The sequence below is a fragment of the Cynocephalus volans genome, chromosome 8 (assembly GCF_027409185.1).
Source record: "Cynocephalus volans isolate mCynVol1 chromosome 8, mCynVol1.pri, whole genome shotgun sequence".
Classification (NCBI taxonomy): Eukaryota; Metazoa; Chordata; class Mammalia; order Dermoptera; family Cynocephalidae; genus Cynocephalus; species Cynocephalus volans.
The window spans coordinates 21,127,245-21,149,978 of record NC_084467.1 but is presented as its reverse complement, the minus strand read 5'-3'; the positions used below and the strand labels follow the sequence as shown (position 1 = coordinate 21,149,978).

General features: G+C 46.0%; 1 protein-coding gene across 1 annotated transcript in view; it reads right to left on the bottom strand.

Annotated features, from left to right (window-relative positions):
- ZDHHC18 (zinc finger DHHC-type palmitoyltransferase 18) overlaps nt 1–22,734 on the bottom strand; it is a 32,760-nt gene extending 10,026 nt beyond the window's left edge. The window contains exons 1-2 of the mRNA XM_063104542.1: nt 22,332–22,734; nt 16,843–17,003 (exon numbers count right to left, since the gene is read on the bottom strand). Of these exons, the coding sequence (XP_062960612.1) occupies nt 16,843–17,003; nt 22,332–22,648 (478 nt within the window). The 5' untranslated portion in view covers nt 22,649–22,734. The remainder of the gene's footprint in view (nt 1–16,842; nt 17,004–22,331) is intronic.

Below are 22,734 nucleotides of genomic sequence, written 5' to 3'. Positions count from 1 at the left end.
TGCATTGAAAACATATTCAACAAAATAGTGGCAGAAAACTTCCCAGGCATAAGAAAAATCACAGATCTTCAGATCCAGGAAGCTCAACGATCTCCAAATGTATTCAACCCAAAAAGGTCTTCTCCAAGACATGTTATAGTCAAATTGGCAAAACTCAAAGACAAAGAGAGAATCTTAAAAGCTGCAAGAGAGAAGCATCAAATCACCTATAAGGGAGCCCCAATCAGGCTAACATTAGGCTTTTCATCACAAACCCTAAAAGCCAGAAAGGAATGGGATGATATGTTCAAAATACTAAAAGACAGAGACTGACAGCCAAGAATACTCTACCCTGCAAGGCTATCCTTCCGAAATGAAGGGCAAATAGTATATTTCTCAAACAAACAAAAACTGCGGGAGTTCACCACCACACAACCACCCTTATAAGAAATTCTCAAGGGAGTACTGGGTTTGGTTCCTGAAAAATAACTACCACTGCCATAAAAACCCAAGAAAAATCAAAACCCACTAGTATAAGAAAAATGGCAATCATGAAAAGTAAACACACAAACCAAAAGGCTATCTACAACCCAAGGAACCAACAAACACAGAAAACAAACAGTAAATCAGAAAGCAAGGAATAAAAGACACCTAAGACAACCAAACAATAATCAATAAAATGCTAGGAATAAATCAACACTTTTCAATAACAACTCAATGTAAAAGGCTTAAATTCCCCAATCAAAAGACACAGACTGGCTGACTGGATTAAAAAGGAGGACCCAACTATATGCTGCCTTCAAGAGACCCACCTCACCCATAAAGACTCACATAGACTAAGAGTGAAAGGATGGAAAAAGATTTACCATGCAAACAGAAAAGAAAAATGAGCTGGAGTAGCTATTCTTATATCTGACAAAGTAGACTTTAAACTAAAAACCATAAAAAGAGACAATGAGGGACACTACATAATGATAAAAGGATTGATCCATCAAGAAGACATAACAATCATAAATATATACGCACCCAATGTTGGAGCAGCCAGATTTATAAAACAAACTCTAATAGACCTAAAGAAGAAAATAGACACTAATACCATAATAGCAGGGGACCTGAACACCCCACTGTCAATATTGGACAGATCATTTAGGCAAAGAATCAGCAGAGAAACACAAGATCTAAACAATTGGACTTGGCAGATATCTACAGAACATTCCATCCAACAACCTCAGAATATTCACTCTTCTCATCAGCACATGGATCATTCTCCAGGATAGATCACATATTAGGTCACAAATCGAGTCTCAACAAATTCAGAAAAATTGGAATTATACCATGTATTTTCTCAGACCAAAATGGATTAAAACTAGAAATCAATAACAAACGAAATTCTGGAAACTATACAAACATATGGAAATTAAACAGCATTCTACTTAATGACATATGGGTCCAAGAAGAAATCAAGCAGGAAATCAAAAAACTTATTGAAACTTATGAAAATAATGATACATCATACCAAAACCTGTGGGATACTGCAAAAGCAGTACTAAGGGGGAAATTTATTGCATTAAATGCTCACCTCAGAAGAATGGAAAGATGGCAAGTGAACAACTTAACACTTCACCTTAAAAAACTAGAAAAACAAGAACAATCCATACCTAAAGTCAGCAGACGGAAAGAAATCATTAAGATCAGAGCAGAACTTAATGAAACTGAAACCCAAAAAGCAATAGAAAAGATCAATGAATCAAAAGGTGGTTTTTTGAAAAGATAAATAAAATTGACAAACCATTAGCCTGGCTAACAAAAAAAAAAAGAAGAGATTCAAATAACAAAGATGAGAAATGAAAAAGGTGATATTACAACTGATTCATCTGAAATACAAGGAATCATTCGAGACTACTATAAACAACTAAACGCCAACAAATTTGAAAATCTGGAGGAAATGGATAAATTTCTGGACACACACAAGCTCCCAAAACTGAGCCATGAAGACGTAGAAAATCTGAACAGACCAATAACAATAAAGGAGATTGAAGCTGTTATCAGAAGGCTCCCAACAACGAAAAGCCCAGGACCAGATGGATTCACAGCAGAATTTTACTAAACATTCAAAGAGGAATTGACACCAATTCTTTACAAACTATTCCAAAAGATTGAAACAGATGCTAATCTCCCAAACTCATTCTATGAAGCAAACATCATCCTGATACCAAAACCAGGTAAAGATATAACCAAAAAAGAAAACTACAGGCTGATATCCTTGATGAATATAGATGCAAAAATCCTCACTAAAATACTAGCAAACAGAGTACAGCAACACATACATAAAATTATTTACCACGATCAAGTGGGATTCATCCCAGGGATGCAAGGTTGGTTCAACATATGCAAATCAGGGGCCGGCCCATGGCTCACTCGGGAGAGTGTGGTGCTGATAACACCAAGGCCACGGGTTTGGATCCCATATAGGGATGGCCAGTTGCTCACTGGGTGAGCGTGGTGCTGACAACACCAAGTCAAGGGTTAAGATCCCCTTACCGGTCATCTTTTAAAAAATTTTAAAAAATAAATAAATAAAATAAATAAATAAATAAAAAACATATGCAAATCAATAAATGTGATACACCATATTAATAAAATCAAACACAAGGACCATATGATCATCTCTATAGATGATGAAAAAGCATTTGATAAAATTCAACATTCATTCATGACAAAGACCCTCTCTAAGTTAAGTATAGATGGAAAGTATCTCAACATAATTAAAGCCATATATGATAAACCCACTGCCAATATCATCCTGAATGGGGAAAAGCTGAAAGCTTTTCCTTTAAGAACAGGAACTAGACAAGGATGCCCACTCTCACCACTCCTATTCAACATAGTGTTGGAAGTACTAGCCAGAGCAATCAGAGAAGAGAAAGAAATAAAGGGCATCCAGATTGGAAAAGATGAAGTCAAACTGTCCCTGTTTGCAGATGACATGATCCTATATATTGAACAGCCTAAAGTCTCTACAAAAAAACTCTTGGAGTTGATAAATGATTTTAGCAAAGTAGCAGGATACAAAATCAACACACAAAAATCAGTGGCATTTCTATTCTCCAATAGTGAACATGCAGAAAAGGAAATCAAGAAAGCTTGCCCATTTACAATAGCCACCAAAAAAATAAAATACTTAGGAACTGAGTTAACCAAGGATGAGAAAAATCTCTATAATGAGAACTACAAACCACGGCTGAGAGAAATTAGAGGACACAAGAAGATGGAAAGATATCCCATGCTCTTGGATTGGAAGAATCAACATAGTGAAAATGTCCATACTACCCAAAGTGATATACAAATTCAATGCAATCCCCATCAAAATTCCAAAGACATTTTTCTCAGAAATGGAAAGAACTATCCAGACATTTATATGGAATAACAAAAGACCACACATAGCCAAAGCAACGCTGAGCAAAAAAAATAAAGCTGGAGGTATAACACTGCCTGACTTTAAACTATACTACAAAGCTATAATAACCAAAACAGTATGGTACTGGCATAAAAACAGACACCCCGATCAATGGAATAGAATAGAGAATCCAGAAATCAACCCACACACCTACAGCCATCTGATCTTTGACAAAGGCACCAAGCCTATACACTGTGGAAGAGACTGCCTCTTTAGCAAATGGTGGTGGGAGAACTGGATATCCATATGCAGGAGAATGAAACTAGACCCATACCTTTCACCATACACTAAAGTCAACTCAAAATGGATTAAAGAATTAAATATACACCCTGAAACAATAAAACTTCTTAAAGAAAACATAGGAGAGACACTTCAGGAAATAGGACTGGACACAGACTTCCAAAAGCACGGGCAACCAAAGGAAAAATAAACAAATGGGATTATATCAAACTAAAGAGCTTCTGCACAGCAAAAGAAACAATTAACAGAGTTAAAAGACAACCAACAGAGTGGGAGAAAATATTTGCAAAATATCCATCTGACAAAGGATTAATATCCAGAATATATAAGGAACTCAAACAACTTTACAAGAAAAAAACAAGCAACCCAATTAAAAAATGGGCAAAACAGCTAAGTAGGCATTTCTCTAAGGAAGATATCCAAATGGCCAACAGACATATGAAAAAATGCTCAACATCACTCAGCATCCGGCAAATGCAAATCTAAACTACACTGAGATACCATCTCACCCCAGTTAGGATGGCTAAAATCCAAAAGACTCTGAATGATAAATGCTGGTGAGATTGCGGAGGAAAAAGAACTCTCATACATTGTTGGTGGGACTGCAAAATGTTGCAGCCTTTATGGAAAATGGTATGGAGGTTCCTCAAACAATTGCAGATAGATCTGCCATATGACCCAGCTATCCCACTGCTGGGAATATACCCAGAAGAATGGAAATCATCGAGTCGAAGGTATACCTGTTCCCCAATGTTCATTGCAGCACTCTTTACAATAGCCAAGAGTTGGAACCTGCCCATATGTCCATCATCAGATGAGTGGATACAGAAAATGTGGTACATCTACACAATGGAATACTACTCAGCTATAAAAACGAATGAAATACTGCCATTTGCAACAACATGGATGGACCTAGAGAGAATTATATTAAGTGAAACAAGTCAGGCACAGAAAGAGAAATACCACATGTTCTCACTTATTGGTGGGAGAAAAAAATAAATAAATAATTTCACACACACACAAAAGAAAAAAATACCGGGGGGGGAGAAGAAGACATAATAATTACAATTCCTTGAAGTTGACATGACAAGCACACAGAAAGGACATTGTTGGGTGGGAGCGCGGAGAGGGAGGAGGGAGGGAGGTTTCGGTAATGGGGCACAATAATCAACCACATTGGAAATCGACAAAATAAAATTTAAAAAAAAAATTTTTTGGGGGGGGTGGCTGGCCTGTACAGAGGGATCAAACCAGGGACCTTAGTGTTAGCACCATGTTCTAACCAAATGAGCTGAAAATTTTCATAATAAAAAATTTAAGAGAAAAAAATGCAGAGATATGTTATATTCATGGATTAGAAGTCTCAATATTATAAAAGGATTTATTCTCCTTAAATTAGTCTGTAGATTCAACATAATCCCAGTCAAAAATCCTGGTAGCTTTTTGTTGTTGTTGTTGTTTTGGCTACTGGCCAGTATGGGAATTGGAACCCTTGACCTTGGTGTTACAAGGCTGTAATCTAACCAACTGAGCTAACTGGCCAGCCCCTGGTAGGTTTTTTTTTGTGGAAACTGACAAAATCATTCTAAAATTCATATGAAAATGGAACCGGCCAAGAATAGCCAAGGCAATCTTGCAGAACAAATCTAGAGGACTTATACTATCAGATACCAAATCAAGACCTATGATAAAGCTATAGTACTTAAGACAGGCTGGTTTTGGTGCAAAAGGACAAACACTGGTCCATGGAACAGAAATGACTCCAGAAGCAGACCCAACATGTGTTTTATGACAAAGGCAACACTGCAGTATAGTGTAGGAAGATGGTCTTTTCCCAATAAATGGCACTGGGTCCACTGGATATACAAATGGGGAAAAAAATGTATCTGCACCCATGCCTCCCACCAAACATAAAATTCAATTCCAGGTGGATTGCAACTCTGAGTGCAAAAGTTTTGCATTAAAGAAAGTAGAATATTTCATGATTCTGGAATAGACAAAGATTTCTATAACAACACACAAAGGGGCCAATCACGAAAAAGCAACTTGATAAACTGCATTATAGGGGCCGGCCCGTGGATCTCTTGGGGGAGTGCGGTGCTGATAACACCAAGGCCATGGGTTCAGATCCCTATATAGGGATGGCCGGTGCGCTCACTGGCTGAGCGTGGTGCGGTAACACCAAGTCAAGGGTTGCGATCCCCTTACCGGTCACGAAAAAAAAAACAGGGAAAAAAAAAAAAAGAAAAGACAAAGGTTAAGATCCCCTTACCAATCATCTTTTTAAAAATAAATAAATAAATAAATAAACTGCATTATATCAAAATTAAGAACTTTTCTTGATCTAAAGATATCATTAAGGCTGGCCAGTAAGCTCAGCTGGTTAGAGTGCAGCCTTATAACATCAGGGTCATGGGTTCAGATCCCAGTACCAGCCAGCCACCAAAAAAATTAAAAAATAAACATATCATTAAATGAATGAAAAGATAACCTTTGGGCCGGCCCGTGGCTCACTCGGGAGAGTGCGGTGCTGATAACACCAAGGCCACGGGTTCGGATCCTACATAGGGATGGCCGGTTAGCTCACTGGCTGAGCACATTGCTGACAACACCAAGTCAAGGGTTAAGATCCCCTTACCGGTCATCTTTAAAAAAAAAAAAAAGAAAGAAAGAAAGAAAAAGATAACCTTCAGAGTAGAAGATATTTACAATATGCTTATTTGACAAAGGACAAAGGACTTGTATACAGGATATATAAAGAACTCCTAGGGCTAGCCAGTTAGCTCAGTTGGTTAGAGCACGGTGTTGATAAAACCAAAGTCAAGAGTTCAGATCCCCATATGGGCCAGCCGCCAAAAATAAAAATAAAAAAGAACTCCTATAGGTCAGTAAGAAAATGTCAGACAATTGAATACAAATGTTGACAGAAGACTTAAGTAGACATAAGAGGCTGTCCAAACAGCCAATAAACACATGAAAAAGTGCTTACATTCATTAGTGAGCAGGGAAACACAAATTATATCAGTATGCTAACATTACACATGCACCAGAATAGCTAAAATGAAAAAAATTTAAAATGCCAAGTGTTGGCAAAAAAGTGACCAGAAATGTCATATGACCACTTCGGACAACTGTTTGGCAATAACTACCAAAGCTGAACATATGCACATCCAGCAACGCCGCTCCCAGGCATCCACCTGAAAGAAACGTGCATGAGATACTACGCATCAAAAGACTTGTACAAGAATGTTCACGGCAACAATTCTCACAACAGCCAAAATCTGGAACTACCACAAAGTCCCAATAGTAGAATGATTCTTTTTAAAAAGTAGTATATTCACACCATGGAATTCTATACAGCAATGAGAGTGAATGATCCTCAACTACACACAATATGAATGAATTTTATAAACCGTTAAAGTGAAGAAACCAGACACATAAGAACACAAAATGTTCAAAAACAAGAAAAAGTAATCTATGGTATTAGAAATCAGGATCACGGAGGTTGGCTGGTCAGCTCGTTGGTAGCTGGTTAGAGCACGTAACACCAAGGTCAGATCCCCATACTGCCCAGCTACCAAAGAAAAAAAAAAGAAAGAAACCAGGATCATGGTTACACTTGGAGGGTGACAGTGATAGGAAAGGAGCACAAGGGGGACTCCTGAGATGATGGTCAATATAGTATTTCTTGATCTGGGCACTGATTATGTGTGTTCAGTTCGTGCACATTCATCAAACAGAACACTTATGATTTGCATATTTTTGATAAGCCTGTTACATACACCACCATAAAAAAACAAGAGAAAGAAGAAAAAGAAAGGTTTATGTAACTTAGTGGAGGTCCTGCAGCTGGCATGCTGGCACAGCAGGTATCTGAACCCATGTCTGCCATATGCAAAGCCCCATATGCTACCCATTGAGCCTCTCAGTACTCCAGGCCAGAGAGGACCAAAGTCCCCAGAACAGTGGCTCCTTCTCAGATAGAAGTCTCAGAGCCACCTGCAGCAGCCTGGGATCCCCAGCTTTCACCCACATTCCCAGCCATCACTTCCACTGGATCAACTCCCCAGATAACAGCTCAAGGTTGACCACTTGCCTCTATGATTATTTATTGTCGGCATGTATCAGTGAAGCAAATAGACTCCAGTCTCACATCTCCAACTACCAAAGAGACTTCTGTTAGGTTGTTTCACCATCACCTCAACCACAGCGTGTTTAAAATGAAACTAAGCATCTGAGCATTTCCTTCCTAAAACCGACAGTATGGTAAAGGGCTGGGGATTTAGAGGCCAACAGATACACCCTGAAACCTGGCTTTGTCGCCTTAACTGGTTGTGTGTGAAGCCGAAGTCAAATAGACTTCTCTGAGCCTCAGTTTATTCATCTGTAAAATAGGAACAGCACAGAATGGTGAATGAATCCTGGCTCCACTTCCTCCCAGCTGGGTTTCTCCTGATGATACCATTTGCTAGGTGTGACTGGACAAATCATGTGCCCTCTTTGTGCCTCAGTTTCCCCAATCACTGAAATGGGGATAATCATAGTACCCACCTCATAGAGTTGTTGTGAGGATTAAGTGAATTAATATACATGAAGTGGCATAAAGCAAATGCTTAAGAAGTGTGAGCTATTATTATTAGCTCACAGAATTACTGAGAGAAGGGAAGAGGCATGGGAAAGGGAACAGTTCACTGAGTGCCTACCTTCTGCTGAGCACTTTGCAGACATGATCTCTTTAATTCTGATAACATCCCCTCAAGGTAAGATTATCACTATCATCACCATGATACAGCTGTGCAGACTTGTTCAGTGAGATTAATAGACTTGCCCAAGGCCATACAACTAGCATGAAGTAGACCAGAATGTGAACCCATGTTTCCAAAGCGTGGGCTTGAGATCTTTTTTGTAAATGTTAAAGTGTCATAATGGGTATTATTATTATTTTTTTTTTTTTTTGTCTTTTTCGTGACCGGCACTCAGCCAGTGAGTGCTCCGGCCATTCCTATATAGGATCCGAACCTGCGGCGGGAGCGTCGCCGCGCTGCTAGCGCAGCACGCTACCGAGTGCGCCACAGGCTCGGCCCATAATGGGTATTATTTATCCCTGCCTGGTTCCTTATCTCTGCTGATGTCACAATCCAAGAGCCGAAAGGAACCTCGGAGAGCATAAAGTATACATGGCACACAGTGGATACTTGATGAGTCCCCCTTTGCTGACTGCCTCTGTTCTAACCCCTTCAGTTTACAAGTAGAAAAAGAGAGGCCCAGAGAGGTTAGGGGATTTGCCCAAGGTCACACAGTGGCAAAGGCAGAGAAGCTGAGTCTGGAGTCTCTTTGCAGACACCTTCCTTCCCCTCATCCCTGCCTGGCCAGTCACTAGGTGTGGTAAGGTTCTTTCTTCATAATTCCTCACCCTCCACCTCCACTACCAGCCAGGCCCATGTCACCAGCCTCCCCAGAAGACTCCCCGCTCTCAGCCCCTCGGCTCTGCCTTTCAACCACTTGCACACACCGCCACATTCCTCTAAATACCTCTTTCAAATCACTTCCCAACTCAAAACCCTTTACTGGCCTTCCCTAAAGAAGCAAGACAAAGGACAAACTTCTTGTCCTGATATTTAGAGTCTTCCACAATGGGGCCCAACCTCCCTTCCCAGCTTTTCTCCTGCTCCTCTTCCCTGACAAGTCCCTGGAGCTTTGGTCTTCCTGCTTTCTCCTTGCTCACGAGGACTCGCTCAAGCCCTACCTAGCCTCCAACAGCCTCTCTGACCACTTCAGCCTCAGTGGGCTCTCTGGCCTCGCACACAGCACCTGAACACACTTGTCACTGCTGGATGCTGTGTTGTGATGGGCCTGCATGTGTGTACATTGTCTCTCTAACTAGACTATGCCCCTGTAGAGCAGGGACAGTGTAATAGGCATGTAGTACTGGGCCTATGAACTACGAGGCAGTAGGCAAAGAGGAGAGAAAACATGCTTAGGCAGGCTTGGGGTTCAAATCCTGACCCTTTCATTTATTAGCTGGTGTCCTTGAGGAAGTTACTTAACCCCTGTAAGCCTGTGGTTGCACCTGTAAGAGCAGACAAATAAAAACTACTTTGAAGGGTTGTAAGGATCAAAAATAGTACAGTAAAGGAACTGGCACTTGGTAAGTACTTACTAGTAGCTGTTTTCATGAGGGGCAGCAAGGCACAGGCTTTGGAGTTTGAGAATACTGGGTTCGAATCTTGGTTGGAATCCTACCTACTTGCTACTTAAGGAAGTCCCTTCAATCTCTCTGAGCCTCAGTTTCTTCATCCTTAAAATGGAGATAAGATAGTCTCAAACTCACAGGGTTGTGGTGAGGGCTAAAAGAGATGTTCCAAGAAAAGCCTTTATTATAGGGCTAGATTCACAGGAGCCACTGATATTAGTCCTGACCAACAGTTCACTCTGTGACACTTCAGCATGCAGAACTCCCCAGCTCTTTCCAAAGCTGTTGATGCTACTCCAAACCAAACCCTAAATCCTGCCCCATGCTGTCTCCTGGACGTGCACACAGGCTTTGGAATCAGACAGACATGTGGGTATGAACTTCAGCCCAACCACTTACTAGCTGAGTGAGGTAAGTCAAGTCACTTCTCTGTACCTTCATCTACTAAAAAAATAAAATGTAAAAAAAAAAGAAAATAAATAAAATAAAAAGGAACAGTCCACATCAGAGGGTTGTTGGGAGGATTATATGAGAATTCATCAAGGTTTAGCAAAGTGTCTAGCACCTGGCAAGAGCTTAATAAATATTACTCATTATTAATGTTGTTGCTATGAACCACTTACATTCCAAACAACCAAGTTATGAAGGAACCTTAAGAACACAACCCAACTGAGAGTGAAGAACAGCCACAGACCCTCCTCAGCACTAAGAGAAGTTACTGGAATCCTCGCTGGATTCCCACAGGTCCTCCCCAGGGTAAAGGGGAGCCCAAGCCTCTCCCCCAAGGCAGGGAGGGAACTTCTATCAGCATGTTCTGGCAGCCAGGCTTTCTCCTCTCTAGGACTCTGCAAAAGAGGAAGTGAAGTTCTGCATACCCAACTTCCTCAGTCTGCCAAGAGTCGGGGGACGAGGAGAGAGCAGTGTCATGCTGGAGCAAGGGTACTGCCCAGCTGCTGAGTGAAAGTCACCAGAGTTGGAGCAAAGGAGGCTGTGCAGGGTCTCTGCAGGGGTTGAGCCCCACAAGGTGGGGGAAGACAAGCAGCCATCCCACTGCTTATTCTCAGACCGGACAGTGATAACCAATCATCACCCCAGACTCAGCCTCAGAATCCTCCTAATCTCTTCCTTCTGGCAGCCGCTACCAATGGCAGCTTGTTAGCACCTGGAGAAAGCCTATTCACTATTCTTGACCAAAAGTGTCAAGCCCCTGAAGTTTCCATATGGAAAAATGATTTTCAAAGTGTATTGACTTTCCTGTCTCACTTGATCACAGAGAACGCTCTGGGCTGGACAAGGGGACACATGCCCACATTTTAAAGATGGGAAACTGAGTTCACTCCTGTAGCATAAGGTGGAACTGCAATTAGAACACTTGTCTTCCGGCCGGCCCTTGGCTCACTTAGGAGAGTGTGGTGCTGATAACACCAAGGCCACAGGTTCGGATCCCTATATAGGGATGGCCGGTTAGCTCACTGGGTGAGCGTGGTGCTGACAACACCAAGTCAAGGGTTAAGACCTCCTTACCGGTCATCTTTAAAAAAAAAAAAAGAGATGCTATCCTTGCCCTAAAGGAATCTATGATCTACTCCAGGGCTCCTTTTGCTATGTCAGTAAAAGTGTGCCCTCCTGCCAGTGAGGCTCTTCTGCTGACTTCGATATGGGAAACCACAGCCTCCAGGGAAGTGATAGAGAGGGGAGAGGCTCCTCCTCGCTGAATGGCTGTGAGAAGCAAATGAATTTCCCCACAGCTTCTGGTCTCCCACCCCAAGGCAGCCCTCACAGAAGAGCAGCAGGCATTCTGCAGTCAGAGCCTGAATGGCTGGGCTGTGACTGAAGCCCAGTGGCTGGTGAGGAAGCTCCTGGGGGCTGGCCATGGGCTACTGAGAAGGCTTAAGCCAGGGAAGGCTGATTACCCTTCTGACATCACCACCTGTGGAGGAAATAGCTGCAGGACTGCGGTTTCCTAGCTTCCAGGGCCAGCCCCAGTGCCCAGGCCTTGAGTGCTAGTCACATAATCCCCACCTGACCATTTCTGCTCATTCCAGAGGTTTATGGAGCTCCCATGACATACCAGGCTTAGCACCAGGCTGGGGATACAGGAAGAGCTCAGCCTGAGGGCAGGGTCAGACAGAGAAGCAGATAACTACAGAGCCTGTACAAGGCACTGTGAGTCAATTCCAGCAGGGTGGTGACTCTGGGCCGGCCTGGTATCATTCAGAAACCTGGCATGGCCACTTGTCAGCTTGTGACTTTGAGGAAGCTGCTCAACTCTGTGACCCTCAGCTTTCTCACCTCCAAAATGGGTAATAATATCAACCTTGTAAAATTTTTGACAAATTAGAGATGATATAACATCAAGGTCTAACCCCAGCTTGTCAAGGATATTATTGGTGTCTACATTCAATACCTCAAGAATACACAGGCGAGTAGAGCATGTGGGATGGGGGCAGAAGGTGGCCTTCAAGAAAGCAACAAAGAAGTGGCAATTGAGCTGGATCATTAGGAATGAGACCTCAGGCTCACCAGGGGAGGAGGGCATGCATGAGCACAGGCACAGTGCACCCATGGGCACCGAGAAGGGGTGCAGGGAGGCAGGGGGTGGGGGAAGGGCTAGACTTTGCCTCCACTCTTCATGCAAGTTTTCAGGAACATGGAAGATTTGTTTCCTGACCCTGACACTAAGCAACATTGAATCATGTGATGAGAAAGTTATTCTCTTTTCCAGTCTCTTTCAAGACTTTGACTCCATCAAGGAGAAAGTCTCAACTTTTTTTTTTTTTTTGGCAGCTGGCCAGGGATCCAAACCCTTGACTTGCTGTTATAACAGGGGACTTTAACCAACTGAGCTAACCAGCTGGCCCAGTCTCAACTTTTAATACCTAATAGTTGTGAACCTCACTCACCTCAAAGTGATTGCTTTCCAAAGGCAATTATCACCACCAAGAAATTTGTAACCTTGTTTTTGTTTTTATGATCTATTCAGCGTGAGTGAGTCTGGCTTTCCACTTACAGGGGTGATAGAAATTTTCCTTTTAAAATATATTTTAAAGTCAGCCATTCAAAGGAAAATACAAAAAAAAAAAAAAAAAAAAAAAAGAAGAAGGTACAGGGGGCTGGCCAGTTAGCTCAGTTGGTTAGAGTACAGCCTTGTAACACCAAGGTCAAGAGTTCGGTTCCCCTTACAGCCAGCCACCAAAAACAAAAACAAACACATCTCTCGATCATTTAAAAAAAAAAAAAATGGGGCCGGGGGCCGACCCTGTGGCGCACTCGGGAGACTGCAGCGCTGGGAGCGCAGCGACGCTCCCGCCGCAGGGTCGGGTCCTATATAGGAATGGCCGGTGTGCTCCCTGGCTGAGTACCGGTCACAAAAAAGACAAAAAAAAAAAAAAAAAAAGGATGCAAAATCGGCAAAAATCAAAAAGGCTGAACTCAAATGACTGATATTTAGGAAACACTGCTGTGTACACTAGGAAGTTACCCAAATTCTGAGCCAAGGAGGGCCTTGGAGAGATAACTACAACTGAGGGGAGAGACCAGGTATGGGGAGTCGGCAGAGCCCTGAGCCAGTCCAGGTGGAGAATGAGGCAGATCTGCCCTGGGCAGGTGGGCTTCAGGACAAGGACGGGGAGATGTCCTAAAGATGGACAGGATGGGGTTTGTAAGCTGGTGTGTGGTAGCAGAGGGAGAAGCAGCCTTTGCATCTGTCCTATGGGCTGCAGTTGGAGCTACGTGAGCATCTGTCACTCAAATTCCCACATCTCTATTGTCTCCCATCAGACCAGGAGTTTTTTGGGAGCAATATTCCCATCTTCTACCTCTTTTCAACTGCCCAGAGCTCACAGGGTGATCCAGCTTCATGGCTCACCAGCTGACAAGTCAGGATCTCAGACTAGGTGACCAACCACCCCTGTTTGGCTGGGATGAGGGGTTTCCCAGGATCTGAGATTTTTCAGTACAAAAACAGGGCAGTCCTGGGCAAACTGGGAGGAGTCGGACGCCCTACCTCAGACTATCCTTGGAGGGCAGGAACCCAGGGGCAGAACCTGTTGGGCTGTAGTTGCTGGCCTCTGGGGCTGAAGCGAGAATCCCACACAGTCTCCAGGGGCCCAGGACCAGGTCCTCAGTTCACGTTTATATGAACAGTGCCACCCATCTCAGAGCCAGCTCCCAACTTTCTTGAAAAGGCTCAGAGACCTTAGTCCTTTTCAAGAAAATATGTTTCACCTCGGTTAGAAGCCTCCTGGCCACACCCCAAAATTTAGCTTCTATTCAAGTTTGAGAATTCAAAGGCCCCAAAGATTCCACTTTCAGAATTGGCAAGTGTTATCAAAGGAAAGTCTTAGGTCTTGACATTCGGGGTCCTACAAGAACTGATTCTACCCTCTCCCTCCAGCTGTAAATTTCCTAAATCTCAGAAGACCTCCTTATGTTCCAGCCAACATGGCCTGCTCAGCAGCCCCATACCTGTCCTTCCTCCTTCCCACCTCTGTCCCCTCTTCCCTCTGTTCCATCTGCCTGGAGAACTCCCTGCACACATCTTCCTGGGCTTCAATTCCCCGCAAATTTCAAAGCTTGGCTCAAACATAACCTCGCCAAGTCCTCCAGGTGGAAGATGCTCCTGATTCCTCCAATCCCCTTCCAAAGCCTGCCTTCACCTGTGGTGGCCATCAGGCCTTCCACCGTGGACTGAACTAGACTGGAAACCACTGGAAGGCAGGGTTCACATCAGATTCATTCTTGGCCCTCCTCCTCTTTCCCCTGCTGTCAGAAGTCAGCATATAGAATTAATACACAAAAGACCAACCGGTAATGTCTAATTGGCAGAAGTTCCAATTGTCTCTTGACCTGTCACCTGGGGATAGCAAGGAGAGCCTTCACACAGGCTCGTTCATTCCTCAGTCATTCATTCATCCATTTACCCATCATCACCGAGCCTTTCGTGTGGCAACAAGGTTAACAAGACATTTGTGTCCTGTGCCCTCACAGTCCCATGGAAAGGACAATTCCATAATGGCCACTGTGCAGCACAGGGACAGAGAATGGAAGGAGAAGGCACTCTGTGTGTCATGGAGGTCCTGGCCCAACCGGGGTCAGGAAGGCTTCCCAGAGTACAGGACACTGGAATGGAGACCCAGGATGAAGGGATGTGTTCCTGCCACATTTCCAAAGAGAAACAAGGGGCTTGGGAGTCAAAGGCACCCACTCCATCTCTGCTCCTTCACTCCCAGGCATGTGATCACTGGCCTGTTTCTGCATTGCCACAACTGGTTAACACAGTCACCCTCCCAGAGTTCTTGTGAAGATTTGTGGGGATAATGGATGGAAGGCAATCAGCACACAGTCAAGCTCTCCCCAAACATGGGGATACTGTTGTCATTATCACCCAAGCAGCTCACAGGAGGCCAGTGAGCTGGACAATAATCCTGCCTCACGATTAGCCTCGACCTGAAAGGGACAAGCAGGGTTGCTGCTGGGCCTTCCCAGCTGCCAGGAGGACAGGCCCACGGGTCACATCACAGGATTCTGAAGGAGCAGATTCCAGGAGGCCAGCAGCCCAGGGGTGTGAGGAGGAAGGAAGCTGGCTGTAGGGGAGAGGAAGGCAGGCACCGTGGGCGTTGCTGAGGACAGGCCTGGGCAGAGGAATGAGATAAAGAACAGACAAAGCTTGAGATAACATCTCTCCCCATTGGCCTCCCTCTCAAGCTGCTCCCGAGAATGAGTCAAATTATTTCCAGTGATGGATGCAGCAGGGCTCTGACATTTACAGGCCACTAGAGCTCTTCAGGGCCAGCTGGGTGTAGGCCACCCCATTAGGGGAAGGAGCCAACCACAGAGCGGAAACCCCCGAGGTGTGCAAATACCCATGTCGTCACTTCTCAGCAGGAAGGAGCTGGGGTGGAGCAAGCTGAGATTAAAGCCCTGGCCCTAGTGCGCAGCACCCAGGGGAACTCACTCACACACCAGTCTGGGAGGATCAGGGACCACCTGGGATGCCTGGGAGCACAGGTGCTCTCTGCTCACACAGCCTTTCTGCTATTCTTCAGCATACCCAGCGTGTTTGCCACTCCGGGCCCTTACCGTTCCCAGATACTCGTATTCCTACCACACCATTCAGGGTTCATTTCCAGTGTCACCTCCTTCTAGAGGCCTCCCCTGACCACCTAATCTAAAGGAACCCACTCCCTCACATCTACTGTGTGCTTCCCCAGATACCCACATGGCTCAAGCCCTCATCTCTTCAGGCCTGTGCTTCTTTGCTCAGATGTCACCTCCTTCACGAAACCTTCCCTGACCACCCAATTTAAAATCACACACCCTCCCCCAGCTCTCATCTCTCCTCCCTTCTTTCTTGTCTAACATCCTAGATATTTAATTGTTTGTTTATTGTCTTCTCCTCCTGAATATCAGCTCCAAGAGGACAGGGATTATTGTCAGTATCATTTACTTCTAGAAAATCTAGATGCCAGCACCTAGAAAAGTGCCTGGCACAGAGTAGGGGCTCAATAAATGTTTGACGAGTGAATAAATAGGTATATATGAATGTTTAGGAGCAGGGGCTCTGGCCAGACTGCCCAGATCTCATCCCAACTCTTCCACATACTGTGTGACCTTGGACCATTTACTTAACTTCTCTGTGCCTCAATTTAACTAATCCGTAAAAGGAGAATGACAATAGTACCTACCTCATAGGATTATTGGGGGATTAAATAAAATCTTGCATATAAAGAACTTAACACAACGCTCGGCCCCCAGGAAGCAACTCAGTTCCATGTTGGCTGCCATCACAGCCTTTGCTTGCCAGCATTTCTTGCTTATTTATTGCTCAGTTGCTTATCATCTGTCTCCCTTTACTCCAGCGTCAGCTCCAGCCTGCCTTGCTCACTACTGCATCCCCAGTTCCTATCATAGTGTTGGAAGGGAAAATCAGGCCTCCTTTCAAGTTAAGGAATGCCGAGCTGGGGAGCCTCACCAATCTGTTTCTCCAGGGCGGCTGCCTCACAGACCGTGGCCCGGGGCAGGATCCCGGGATCGGTGAAACTCGTCTGCAGCAGGCAGCTCATGACGAAGAAGAAGAGGATGGCAGCGATGATGGGAATGGCAAGGGTCAGTTTGCGGGCCAGGTAGGGACAGCTAGAAGGAGAGATGGAGAGAGAGAGATCAGCAGATACCCCAAGGGCTCCCTGGGGCACAGGGCTACAGCACTAGGCAGGTGATGACCCCAGCAAACACCATCACATTCTTTTTTGTTTTTTTCTTCACCATCACAATCTTGAATAGAGCGTCTCCCTAAAACAGAGGTACAGCTCTTTGGTGAGTGTAGCCACTCCGCCTGTAAGTGTCTGGAACAGACATCACTAACTGATCCTTGCACTTTCCCCCTAAGCCTATGGCAGGTGTGATCAATAGATCCCAGTGCTCTTAACCCCCACACTTAGCTGCAGCCTCAGAATCCTTCTAAACCCAGAGCTTCAGGCAGGCACTGCCAATAAAGTGGACTGTTACTTGAGATGAACCATCCAGGAAATATCCATTCATTCATTCACTTAGTTACTCACTCCACAAATATTTACTGAGGTCTTCTTTGTGCCAGACAACACCTTCAACAAACAGAGGGGATAATGGCAGTGAATAAGCTAGAGTCCCTCTTCCATGTGGTATTTGGTCTAAAACAGACGTGTAAATAGGGAATTGCCACACAGGGTGAGGCATGCTGTAATGCAGGAGGAGAAAGCAGTGGAGCAGTCAGAAAAGGCTCCCTGAAGGAAATAATGCCTAAGTTGAAACCCGCAGAATGAGCAGAGGGTTGGGAGAAAGGAAACAGCATGGTCCAGCCACTGCCACTGTCATCCAAGGGATGGTATCCCCAGGGCAGTTGTCAGGCCCCCTCACCCTAATTGGCTCAGAGAACAGCCTGTGCCTCCTTTTCCACCAGGCAGGCTGCCTACCGCAGGGTTCCACATCCCTCTTTAAGCTTCCTCCTCCGTCTTAGGACTGGAACATTCCAGAAGTCCTGGACACTGGTAGAGGTATGACTTCTTAAGAGAGTGAACCTATCAGGGTTCTCTATAGCCAGTCTTCTCTGTTGTCACTCCACTGTCCACCCAGAAGTCAGAGCCATCTTTTGGAAATGTAAATCAGATCATGTTATTTCCCTGCTTAAAACCTTCCAGTGGCTTCCCATTATATTTTGAATAAAATCCAAACTCCCTATCACAGCCTTATTTATTTATTTTTTTTTTAAAGATGACTGGTGTTTAAAACTCTTGACTTGGTGTCAGCACCATGCTCTCCCAAGTGAGCCACGGGTGTGCCCTTCTACCACAGCCTTCTATGCCAGGCATGATCTGGAATCTGCTAAAGTCTTCTCCAGCCTCATTCTACAAAACTTTCCCCTCGTCCCCTCACAGTGGCCTCATGACAGTTCCAATAACAAGAGTTGCTCTTTCCTACCTCAGAGCCTTTTTTCCAGGCTCTGATCAATATGCTGCACCTCAGGGCCTTTGCATTTGTGGTTCTTTTTCTCTGGAATGCTCTTCCCTCCTCAGAAGGACCATCCTTGACAACCCTGAACAAAGCAGGCCTCCCCAATACTCTTTTATGTCCAGCATAGCATTTATTATAAATTTTATTTTATTTATTTATTTTTAAAGATGACCGATAAGGGGATCTTAACCCTTGGCTTGGTGTTGTCAGCACCACGCTCAGCCAGTGAGCGAACCGGCCATCCCTATATAGGATCCAAACCCATGGCCTTGGTGTTATCAGCACCGCACTCTCCCAAGTGAGCCACGGGCCGGCCCTTATTATAAATTTTAATTACTTGACTGTTTACAAGTTGACTGTCTCTACCCTATTAGGACATAAGCTCCTCTGAGGATACAGACTATGCTCTCATGTTCACCCTAATATTCCCAGCACACCACACTGAACCTGGCCCCAAGAAGGTGAATAACTGTTGAATGAATGACTAGTTCTCCCATCCAGTGCCAAGGTACTGAAAAATAGCCACCATTTTTGAAGGCTTACTATGTGCCGGACACTACTCTAATTAAAAAATTATTAATAATAATATCGAGGTACAGATAGTTACTATGTGCCAGGTACTATGCTAAGCACTAGCATCAAATCTTCATCGCGGCCCTCTGAAGTTATGCTCCTCACTTTACAGATGAGGAAACTAAAGCCCAGAGAGCATAAGTAAGCTGCCCAAGGTCATGCGGCTCAAGAGTGCTAAAGTGGGACTCAAGCTGGGTCTGACTTTGAAGCCCATACTTTTAACCACCATCCTGTGCTGCTTCCCAGCCCAGAGCCAGAGTGGCACCTGATGACCAGCTGCTGGGAGACCTGAGATCAGCCAAGGTTCCAGGAGTCGGCACAGTAGCAGGAAGCAAACCTATGGGCATCTGCACACTGTCTCTGAAGCCTCCCTCGTCAATGTTCTGGGCCCCCAAAAGCCCCTTCCCCTGAAGAGCAGACTCCAAGGTCCAGGGCTCCAAGTGGGCCACGCTCTTCTCCACACAATTCACTGCTCCTTGGGTCCAAACAGAATCTTCAGTGTCATCCACATGGCAACTCATCCGGTTCATGTCCAACCAGACTTCTTTGGGGAAGGCTTGAAATCTGAGACCTCAGGAGCCACTAAGTCCTAGCCTCCTGATTTTCTAGATGGGCACTCCTAGACCCATAGCTAGATTCAAGGTCACCCAGCCAGCCAATGACAGGACTGGGGTCTCTGGGCTCCCAGCAAATGCTCAGTCCATTCATTCATTCATTCAACAAATATTTACTGAATTGAGCACTTACTACACACCAGGCACTGATTCTAGGCACCAAGGATATGATGGCGAGGAGAACAATACCTTCCTCTCATGGACAAAGACAGACAAGAAACTAACAAGCAAATATACATATAATACATCAGATGGTGGCAAGTGCTTCCTTCGCAGAGCAATAAGGGTAGAGAGATGGGATGGAAGGGAGAGGTTTACTATGTTATACGGATGGACAGGGAAGGGCTGAGGAAAGTGAGAGAGTGCAACATAAGGCTCCCTAAAGGAAAGGTATTTCAAACAGTGCAAAGGCCCTGGGGTAGGACTGTGCAAGGAGCCAAGGCGGATCCCAATCTGACTTAGAATTAAAGGGGCACTCCAGCTGCTATGTGGGGGTAGGAAGTAGGGCAGAAGCTGGGAGCCCTGCTAGGAGGCCTGTGTTACAATCCACCTCACCAAACAATGAAGCAAAACCATTCACAACAGGAAAGGCCCCAGAGAGCCACCATTCACTTTTCCCAGAGCAGTAAGGGGGTGTGAATGCCTCCCACCCTCTCTGCCCTCACTAACAGTGTTTCCATGATGCCAGGTCCCTACCAAGGTTTTACCCCAGTCCAGACCCAGGTGAGCCCTCAGCCCAAACCCAAAGCCCTCCTGCTAAATCCATCATCCCAAGTGAGGAAGAGCAGAGACAAAAGGCAGATGATTCACAAGCTCTACCCAAACCCATAAGTCCTTGCTCCCTCCCTCTCTGAGGACAAATCAGTCACCAGTGAAAACACCCACTGAGCCCAGAGAAGGTCCTGATTCTGAACTGACCTAATCTTCACACTGCAGGGTCACAGGGGCCAACCACAGCAAGCACCGCTTCCTCCTGTCTCGGGGGCAGCCCTGGCAGCCCAGAGAATACTAGAAAAGGCCCTTCCCAAACACCCACATGATGGATCTGAAACTCAGTCCAGGAGCCATGCTGTGCGCTGGGCCCCCCCAGGAGCTTCTGCTTGTAAATCATCCCTGAACTTTTTATCCATCCTGACTCAGAGAGGAAGGGCAGAGTCTTTGGCGGAAAGGTGAAAAGGAGAAGCTAATTTATAGGAAGTCTTCACCTTGCTTCACGGGGAAACCCAAGGTTGCAGATACATGATCTAGCAGCTGAAAAGGGTACCTGCGGGCTGGTGTCTTTATGACAGCCTTGCCATGGCCACATGCCCTTGGGAAGTGTTTTTTGGTGAAGACAACAAATACTAACAGCAGCCAACATTAAGTGCTTGTTACTGGGCTAAAAGTGTGCATGGTGACCTCATGTCACCCTCAGGACAACCTTAGAGGGAGGGTCCTATTATAAACCACATTTTACAGAGGAAACTGAGGTTCTGAGAGGTGAAGTAACTGTCCCGAGGTCACACAATTAGTGCCTGGTGGAGCTGGGATATGAACCAAGTCTGTTGGTTCCAGAAACAAGAGTTCTTGGGCTGGCCCATGGCTCACTTGGGAGAGTGTGGTGCTGACAACACCCAGTCCAGGGTTAAGATCCCCTTACCGGTCATCTTTAAAAAAAAAAAAAAAAAGTTCTTAACCACACTGTATTATGAAGGAAGGTGACCACAAATAATGGGGAGAACTAGTACTAGGAGGGGAAGATGGGGCTCGTGCAGCATGGGGTGGGTGTGCGCAGGTGGCTCAAGCTAGAGACCCAGGGCAGGGTAGATGGAAAACTTCCCAAACTAATATGTGACCCTGGTAAAGTAATAAGCATCCACTTCTCCATGCATAAGATGGAGACACTACGTGGGCCAATCCTGGGGATATGCAGAGGTCAAACATCATTGGGGCAAATATGACCTGTCACACAAAAGCATTCTGGACTCTTTCTTGAAAAATAACAAGGACTGGGAAAAAAAAGAAAGAATTTTTAAAAAATAATAAAAAACAACAACAACAACAAAAACCCCAACAAGGACTGCAGCTGTTCCTGATGTGGAACAGGCCAGAGAGACTCTCCAGAATGTTAAGGGAAAGAAAGCCAGGAGGTCAGGAGTGAGGATGAGGGGACTGAGGGAAGGACAGGAAGTTCTGGAGAAACTAAGGAAGGTGCTGGGGAAGGAAGGAGAGGCCTGAGAGGCCCAAAGATGTCTCGGGGAAGATGTCTTGGGTCCTGAAGATGACTGAGGGGAAAGCAAGGGGTGGGGGTGCAGGGTGGCTGAGTGTCATCTCCCTGACGAGAGGACCCTCAAAGGAGCTGAGATGATGACTAGGGAATTTATGGTGCAGTGTACACAGCCAAAGGACCCAAGAAATTGAGAAGTTGTCCGAAAGGGATATAAAGGAAAGATGCCTTGGGGGGTCAGAAAGAATTGGCGGATGAGCAGGAGACGGTCCCTGGGCAGGAGGGATCTATCCAAGGAGCCAGGAGGCCTCGGGCACAGGTTCTGCGAGGCAGAGAGAATGGGGGTGTGGAGGGGCACGGGAGGGTGCTGCTCCTGGCAGAGGCAGCAAAGGCAGGGTGCCAGGGCATGGGACGAAGGGCTGCCAGGGCGGGGCCGGAGAGGATGAGGAGCCCGGGAGGGGACCAGGAAGGCAGACGACATGTGCAAGGAGCCTGGAGAGGCCTGAGGGCAGATCCGAGAGGGTGCCCATCAGGGGCTGGGAAGGTCGGTGCGCGGCGGCGGCTGGGGGCGAACTCACTCACTCGAAGACGAAGAAGAGGACGGTAGTGGTGAGGATGAGCAGCAGCGTGAGCGCGAAGACGCCGCCGTGGCCGGCCAGCATGAGGCGGCCGCCGCAGAAGAAGCGGTTGCGGCCCGGGAACACCTCCCACTTGCGCCGCGGGCGGCGGCCGAGGCTCCCGCTGCCGCTGCCGCTCCAGCGCGGCGGGGCTGGCGCGCCGGGCGGCGCGGGCCCGGAGCCCGGGGCAGGGGGCGCGGCGGGGCCGGGGCGGCGCGCCCCGGGGGAGGCGGGCGGCGGGGCGGCCCCGGGGCTGATCTGCTGGTACTCGCAGTCCTTCATGCGGCCGGCCGCGGGCCTCGGCTCCGCGCCCCGCGGGCGGGCCGGGCCGCTACGGGACCGGGCCGAGAAGCGGAGGTGGCGGCAGC